The following is a 9056-nucleotide window of genomic DNA, read 5'->3' on the forward strand; positions in this document are numbered from 1 at the left end:
CTGAATCACTTAATTTTTGAAATAACCTTATTCTTTTGCTTGACAGGTAGGTACAAGGGATCGTCATTCAGTTTGTCGGTCATCTCCTCCGGAGGTATACCTGTCATATCTGAATGCGACCAGGCAAAACAATCTGCGTTAGCTTTTAAAAATTCAACTAACGTACCTTTCATTTCTGGGCTCACCTTCGCTCCAATATAAACTTTTCGGTCTGGCCATTGCTCGAATAGTACAATAGCTTCGAGTTCTTCAATTGTTGTTTTGATGTTTTCATTCTCCTCTGGTTCTTGAATGACATCAGGTTTGAAATCTACATCTGTTTTCCTTGAGCCACTTTTAGCTGAGATCTGATTTACCACATCTTCGACGGGATTCTTGTTCATATATTCATTCATCGTGCGCGAATCTACCACTGAATTGATATTTTTAGAAACCTGTTAATCTCCGCGGATTTTCCAAATTCCCCATTGTGAAGGAAACTTAATGACTTGATGTAACGTAGATGGTACAGCATCCATGTCATGAATCCATGGCCTCTCAAGAATCACATTATAAGCCATGTCCGTGTCTATTACTTGGAATTTCGTATCTTTGATAACACTTTCTACAAATGTGGTAAGCATTATCTCCCCTTTTGTAATAACGGTTGAATTATCGAATCCAGATAAGGATCGTGCTTTTGGTACTATCTTGTCGCCCATTTGCATTTCATTCACCACTCTTAGAAAAATAATATTAACGGAACTATCTGGATCAATCAAAACTCGTTTTACATTAGTATCATGTATAAGTAAAGATATTACCAGTGCATCATTGTGAGAGATTATCAAGCCATATGCATTTGCATCATCAAATGTTATATTATCTTCTTCCAAAACTTGGCGAACTCGCTTCCCGTGGGTCATAGTGAATTTTGACGTCTTTTTCACAGCTGTGTATGTTACACCATTGACTTATTCCCCTCCTCTTAGCACGTTAACTGTTCTGTTTAGAGACGGGGGTTTTGGAGGTTCTTGTCTATTTTTCATATAAGACTGCTTGCCTTTCTCGCTAAATAAGTTGGTTAAATAACCTTGCTTTAGCAAATGATCTACTTCACCTTGTAATAATATGCAATCCGCTATTTTATGGCCATGGTCATTATGAAACTCGCACAAGAAATCTGGATTTCTTCTGCCTGGGTTTGATCTCATTTCCTCTGGCCACCGCACCTTATCTCCTATACTCCTTAAAACAGCTACCAACTCAGATGTGCTAATATTGAAACTGTAATCACCAATCCTTGCATTCGTGTTGGTATCTCTATCACGTATATCTCGTTCTTTTCTTAACCTGGATGATGATCCCGCATCTCTGTTCCTCGATCTAGGGTCAGACCGTACATTTTCTGGTTTGGACCGTGAGTCCCGCCCCGCGAGTCCCATATAAGGCTCGTACCTATTTTTATCGGACCTTTTTTCAGACTCTGATCGCCTTGAATTTGTTCTTTCATCAACCCTTGACTGTGCGATGATGTCTTCTTCAATCCGCAGCTTGGTGCTGTACCAGTTATATACATCATTCCATGTTATAGCAGGGAATTCTCGTAAGCTTTCCTTGAGTCTTCTCGTGGCTTCTAAGCTCTTTTCATTCAAATTACTTGCAAACGCCATGGCTGCCCAGTTATCAGGTACTCGTGGAAGCATCATTCTTTCACGTTGAAATCTATCCACAAATTCCCTGAGTAACTCAGTATCTCCTTGTTTTACCTTAAAGAGATATCTTCCATCCTTTTTTCAACTTTTTGAGCTCCCGAATATGCTTTTATGAATAAATCTGCAAGCTCAGCAAAAGAATCAATAGAATTTTCAGGTAAAAGGGAATACCATGTTAATGCCCCTTTTGTGAGTGTTTCTCCAAAATATTTTACCAAAGTTGACTCAATTTCTTGTTTGGTCAAATCATTGCCTTTTACGCCTGTTGTGAATGCAGTTACGTGATCTCGTGGGTCAGTTGTTCCATCATATTTTGGGATGTCAGGCATTTTGAACTTCTTAGGAATGGGCAGTGGGGTCGCGCTCGGCTTCCAATGTTGTTATGAATATTTATCGTTATCCACTCCCTTAATCACAGGTGGTACGCCAAGTATTTGTTCTATGCGGTCGTTTTGCGCTTTCATCTGTTTCTGCAAAGTTAGTACCAAATTTTGTAAATTAGAGTTATTTGGTGTACCTAACCTCCCATCACGTGATTCATTGTGAGTTCCTCCGCTTCCTGAATTGGCAAGCCCCGAGCGTGGATTTTCTATAGTTGACGTATTATTTGGGAGAGGAGTTGGTGGTGCAGTTGGCAATCCCCTAACAAAAGCTTGGAGATCATTGTTCACATGTTCAACGATCAATTATTTTAAAGCATCTTACTCGACAGTCTGCTCGTCTCCATGTTGTTCATTTGTGTGAGACATGGATCTTTCAGGTGTTCCTTCTCGAGAATGACGTGGAGATTCCGGTGGTGTAGGAATTGGAGGAGATCCTCCCTCCTGTTTGTTATTTTCGTTGACAGTTGACATGATTTGGTTGTGAGAAAGAAGGATTTGGAAAGTAAAAAGATTATCAGATTCCTGGTAACGAAACCAATTTGTTTAACCAATAAATAAAATCTTTAGTCGAAGCCTATTTTTAGAAGAACTTGGGTTACTGATAATCAAATAATTCCCTACTTCCTCAGTAATTCACTTAAAAGGAAATAAAGTTGACAAAAAATAACTAAAAAGAAAGAATAATTGATTGTACTGAATAAGCAAGAGAAAGTGAATATATTTTGACAGTATTCCAAATGTGTCTTTACAAATGAGATTCTCCTCCTTTATATAGGAGTTTACAAATATAATGTTTCCTCCTATTTATGGCAGAATCATTATGAACTTTAACGGCATTAATTGTCCTTTATGATTGGTAATCGTAACTGTCTACGAAGATTTTGTAACGATTCTGATTCTCCTTCTTCATTAATTGTAGGTTCGTGAATCTTCTCTCTTTCTAGTCTTGATTCATTCCGCTCGTGCCTCTTCAGTAATTGTTTTAGGATCGAACGTTGATTCTCCATTACCTCGTGGGTATTTGCCTCGTACCTCTTGCGCTTCATACATCTTTTAAATGAAATATGTCAGTTATCATTTCCTCATTGTTCCGCGTATCATGCTCTGTCAGCTAAATATAATTCCACGTGTATCATTTATTTACCACCAATACACTAAGGTTTTCATATTTCCTTCTTAATAGTATTTTTTGACAAAATATGTTGTCGCATATGCTTTCTTTTTCCCTGCTTTCTATCGATATTATTTTACGTTTTTTTCTATTTCTTCAAGATCATTGTTATAGTTATTTATGCTATGATCTGTGTTGTCCTCCTTAAAGTCTTGTGCTGTTTACATCTATTTATAGTATCAAAATACAAGGTAATTGGTGTTCCACTAAGAAAAAAAAATATTTAGGAGATGTAATAGGAATTACTATGAATTTTCGGCTCATTCTTTGGTAATATATGCTGACCCGTTGCATATAGCATTGTTTGAAAAGTAGTTAAATGTGTTTCATGCTTAACTTTGATACTCAAGATTCACAATTTACTATATTTGTGTCATTTGACAGGAAACTATCCATGCACCGATTGTAATCTTCAAGAAAGAGTACTTAATGCTAGGTAGAAGGCCCATTTTCATAGCCTAATGAAACTGTTCAAGGTGAGCATCCAAGGATTATGAGTACAGAATCTGGTGGTATTTTTAATCATAACAAACTATATTTTTCACATTATTCAACCAAATGAAATGGACTAATTGAAAAATGAGACTATTCAGGAATACATTGAATGTTGAGATTACGCGTTGAATTTATGGTAGTAGGTCCATTGTTAAAAAAGTATTTGTGATTATTCCAGAAGAAATTCAACAACAGATATAGTAGAGCTAGGACAGTTATTTGTATGAGGTCTATCAAATGCTAGATGCATTTGCAGAAAAGATTGAAGCTAGAATTACTGCATATTAATGAGAAACCTTCTCATATCAAAATCGAAAAGTGTGTGAAATTGCAATTTCCACAGTTTTTCTTTGAATGCTAGGAGAAGTACTTTTGGTTATTGCTCCAAATTACTACTGTGAAGTGCCTTTATAGTCTTCTTTTCCCTTTCTTTGGGAGATCTCTTTTGAAGTCTGCAATGATTTCTTTAGAGATTGTTTTTAATGTATTAAATATTTTTGGGATCGATGTGTTATGAGCATTTAAGTATTTACATTTAGGTACTCATGATACCTGCTTAATCTACTAAGAGTTTGCTTTGTGTACAATTTGACAATGTTATTGCACTTTTTGTTTTGCTTGTTCACCGGATGTAACCACAGCTGAACCATACCTTTATGGTGACTTAACTGTTTTGTGGAGTTGCATTTTATCTGCGACAGACATTGCTATATATCTCCATATGAGGGATAGCTTTGACAAATGCCGTGACATTCGTCTTCCTAATGGTTGATAGATAGCTTTGACAAATGCAGAAACATTTATCTTCCTAATGGTTAATTGCTTACGATTAGGTACAAATACCACAACAATTGTCGATACGATGAAAGAATATTCAATTTTGATATATGCTGATCCTCATTTGGTTCCTTATTGGAAAATGGCGTACATCCAAAAATATTTTTTCTTGTAGATTAGTATATAATATAAATGAATAATAATACATTTTAGAACAAACTTCGGGCCCGTGCATTGCACAGACATCCACATTTAGTTCTACAATAAACAAGTTCGATCATTCGTTGTGTTTAAGCACAAACTTAGCATTTAGTATAGGTCGAAAAGGAGCAGGAAATATACACAACGTGCAACAAACGGTAAAATACCAACAAAAAGAAAAAGAGAGGAGATTATATAGAAAGGAAATCAGAGCATGAAATAATGTGTTTCGTAGAATTAAAATTGGTTCATAGAATTATTGAGCAGTATGTATTGAAAAATGTGTGGGCGCGCGGTGAGCAATGTCATGTGTTTCATTGAATTAAAATTGGTTCAAGGACAATTATTTCAGAAGTTTCCCGCTTCAGATCGTAAGTTCCCCGCCGTACAACTGATCAATAAATCACTTCCTCAAGGAATAATGAGATACAATTATTAAACTATTTATTTCTGTTCATTTTTTTGTATGGAGAAGAAAATAAGACACGAATAAAAGAGAAGAAATAGCCACGAAATGGAGCCCAATAAGTTGGAAAAGTAGCTGCTATATGCAAAAATAGGTCGCCTATATTGACATATTCCTAATCATATGACCACTTCAATATTCTGCCAGTTCATTTATTTTCAGTGCTTTTCTTTGTCTTTTTGTGTTTTTCAAATATTAAAATAAGATTGTCTTAATTGATACAAACTTTCAGAATGAGAAGAAGTTTTTCGCTTTCTCCTTAGTTTAATCAGTCGTTTTTCGCTTTCTCCTTAGTTTATACAGTTTCCTTGAAACTGATTATAAAAAAGAAATATCCCGTGAACTCTTAATAAACAAATCTCAATTTCACATGAATTATGCCTTCTAGGAGACGGAAAATTCCTTGTATCTCGTTGGCGATTGTATCTAATCCATAAAGGGAGAAACACATAAATACAACTCATATAGATACATTGCAACTAAGTGGCCTATATTTAACTTACAAAGTTGTAACTCAAAAATAATAGAGAAAATGATATGGTATAGGCGCTCTTAAAATGATAGCCGAAAAAATATCTATTTTTTGTATATATATATATATATATATATATATATATATATATATATATATATATATATTCTGTATGTTATATATAAAAATTATACAAATTTTATATAAATTTTTCGGCTGCCGAATATAAATAGTTTTGGCGCGGGCTAAAAGTGAAAAAGCCCAAAATAATAGGCTAAGATTCCAATTTCAACTCCAAATAAGTTCTCCAAATTACTATTTAATTTTTTGAAAAAAAATACTCAAGCTTTTAATCTAATCTTCGAATTAGTAATTGTAACTCAAATATTAGTTCAACAAACAAAATCTATTTGGGTGGTAAAAATTAGATTTTAAAAACAATCCACCATTGTTGAAGAAGCTTAAATAAGTGGGTTTGAATTTTAAATCTGGCTTTATGAGAAATTTGGAGTGGATATTATTTAGACTTGTTAGAAATAGTATAAGGAGATTCTATACAAAATTTGAAGTCATTCAATGAAGATTTGGACTAGTCCACCATTGTTGAACAAGCTTAAATAAATGGGTTTAAATTTAGAATATGGTCTTGTAAGAAATTTGTAGTTGGGTGTTAGTTAGACTTGTTAGAAATAGTACAAGGAGGTTGTATATAAAATTTGAAATCATTTAATGAAAATTTGGACTGGTTTTGAACCAAAATTGCAAGTGAAAGAAATTCATCTACATATGCTTGTATAAAGGTGTATAATAGTGTATAAGAGGTGTTTATACATCCATATATACTATTATACAATATTATAAACTATTATATAAAAATTGATTTCGTCTTCTTCCTTGAGTCTCTTCTGAAATTTAACTCAAATCTAGCTCAAATCATATTGCCAATCATTTCACATCTAAATTTTGAAACCCTCTTGATATTTTCAATCAATTGGAGCATATCCAATCCAAACAACTAACAAACTTTAAATGCCCATATCTAAAATTTAATTCAAAGATTAAAAAAGAGAAATTAAAAAACTAAATCGTGACGAGTCTCAAAAGCTACGAGGCTCTAGAACAATTTTTTTTATAGCTTTTGCAATAAGTTTTTCTTGTCGTAACATCAAAAGAAATGGGTAATTTGATCAACTATATTTACCCCATAGCTTTTGGAAGCAGTGCTTGTAAGAAAATAGATTTTTGAAATAGAGGTTGTCTGCTGATACTTTTGCTAGTGATTTTAAAATATGTACAATATAGATTAGGTCGAATAAAACTTTAATATATGAATCTTTTTTTGTTATAATGTGAAGTCACGTGTATTTTCTTGTAATTCTTTAATACATAAATGACTCAATAATAAGTCTGTAGGAAAGAAGGAACCAAGAACTTATAGATATAATTATTAATTATTTACTTAAGTGTAGTTAGACAAATTGATAAGATGTGAGCAACTCAATCATGTGTCATGCCTGGTTCTTACCTAGAATTGCCACACACTATTGGACCAATTTTGTTGGACTTGCACATGGCTTGTTTCTCTTTTTCATCAAAGTCTAATGTGACTTAGATCTTGTTTGACCAAGCTTTTGGGAGATCAAAAGTACTTTTTCTTTATTAGAAAAATACTTTTTGGAAATATTGAGGTGTTTGGGCAAGAATAAAAAAGTGTCTTTGAACTACGGAGAAGCAATTTTCTGCTTTTGGGGATAAACTTTAAATTCTAACTTCTTCGAAGGAGCAAAAGCAGAAGTATAATTTGACCAAGACAAAAATAACCTTGTAATAAATTTATATTTTTCAAATTATCCCTCATTAATTTAACCTTTTTCTTTTTTTTTCCTTTTTCTTTCTCTTTTCCCTTTTTTACCATATATTTCTTCTCTTTTTTATTTCTATCATATTTTTATTCTCTTTCTCATATTCCTCTTTGGAATAGTCTTATAGGTGTATATTTTTAATTATATTCAATGATGTATTGTAATATACCTAAAATAATAATACAAATTGAAAACTGAACCTTTGTTGTCTCTTTTCTTAATTTAATATTTAAAAATACTTTTTGAAAATATTGGTCAAACACAATATGCTTGAAAAAAGCACTACTAAATGAATTGGCCAAATATAAATTGCTATTTTGCAAAAGTATTTTTTTTAAAATGCACTCTTAAACAAAAGCACTTTTCAAACTAAGCAGTTTTTGGCAATCTGGTCAAACGAGCTCAATAGCCTAGTTGGTCAATCTTCTAAAATTAGCTTATGTTGAAAAGTATTTTTCTCAAAAAATGCTCTTCAAGAAAAGCACTTTTAATGATAAAGAGTTCGTGTTTGGCTAATTAATCTGAAAAGAACTTTGGAGCAGTAATTAGTGTTTGGCCAAACTTTTAAAAAATATTTTTAAGTATATATTTTTTTAAAATGCTTTTTGAAAATGTACATCTAAGGATAAGCTACTTTTTTCTTATTTTCCTTCTACTCAAAAGCACCTAAAAGCTTGGCCAAACACCTTAATGTTAGAAAAAATATTTTTTGCCACAAACAAAAATGGCCAAAAAGAAGCTTGGCCAATGTGATTACCAACTTTAAACCAGTGTCATATAATTGACTGATATTTACCAAGTTCCTTAATCAATAAAAAAGCAATGATTCTAATCACTACTAATTTTACCTGTTCAAACTGTTAGACATGACAATGCATGTAACGATCCGATCATCGTTTTGACCATTAGCATCCAGTCGGCAGTTTGAGGCCTTAAGTAGTTTCATATGATGCATTATGGCTTGCGTGCATGGTGAATTTTGATGTTCACAAAGTTTGGGATTGATTTGATAGAAGGATTCTCAATTTGAAAGCTCTAAGTTGGAAGAGTTGACCAATCTTTGACTTTTGAGTACACCACCTCGAAATCAGGATTTGATGCTTTCAATAGGTTCGCATGGTTATTTTTAACTTGGACGCAGGTTTGTATTTGAATTTGGATGTCCTGAGAAAGTTTTGGTTCTATTTATCAAAAGTCGGTAATTTAAAATTTTGGAGAGTTCATAGATTTGATGGGGAATTGACTTTGATATTATCGGGGTTCGATCGGTGTTTTGTGACTTTGGTTAGGTTCATTTTGTGTATTGGAACTTGTGTTCAAAGTTTGGTTGTGATCCAGAAAGTATAAGTGTGATTCAGATCAGTTCGACGAAGTTAGAATGTTTGAAAGTTAAGAGAATAATTTTTGATCTTCAGTTCATGGTTTGACGTTATTTGCTGTGTTTTGAGCCTTTGAACAAGTTTCGATATTGTATTTATACACGTTGATATAATGGGATGGGTTCCGGATGGGCTCGGGTGTGTTTCGAGATGATC

The 9056-nt window shown here is 33.3% G+C and overlaps 1 protein-coding gene across 1 annotated transcript; it reads right to left on the reverse strand.

The window, feature by feature from the left end:
• Positions 1-437: 437 nt before the first annotated feature.
• LOC138910379 (uncharacterized) lies at positions 438-905 on the reverse strand. The gene has a single exon (XM_070201618.1). It carries the CDS (start codon positions 903-905, stop codon positions 438-440), a length of 468 nt encoding a protein of 155 aa, XP_070057719.1.
• Positions 906-9056: the final 8151 nt, after the last annotated feature.

Source organism: Nicotiana tomentosiformis, chromosome 1 (assembly GCF_000390325.3).
Source record: "Nicotiana tomentosiformis chromosome 1, ASM39032v3, whole genome shotgun sequence".
NCBI lineage: Eukaryota > Viridiplantae > Streptophyta > Magnoliopsida > Solanales > Solanaceae > Nicotiana > Nicotiana tomentosiformis.

Excerpts from the sequence above, each read along its gene's own strand:
- LOC138910379 (XM_070201618.1), bottom strand. The coding sequence starts at position 905 with ATGACCCACGGGAAGCGAGTTCGCCAAGTTTTGGAAGAAGATAATATA.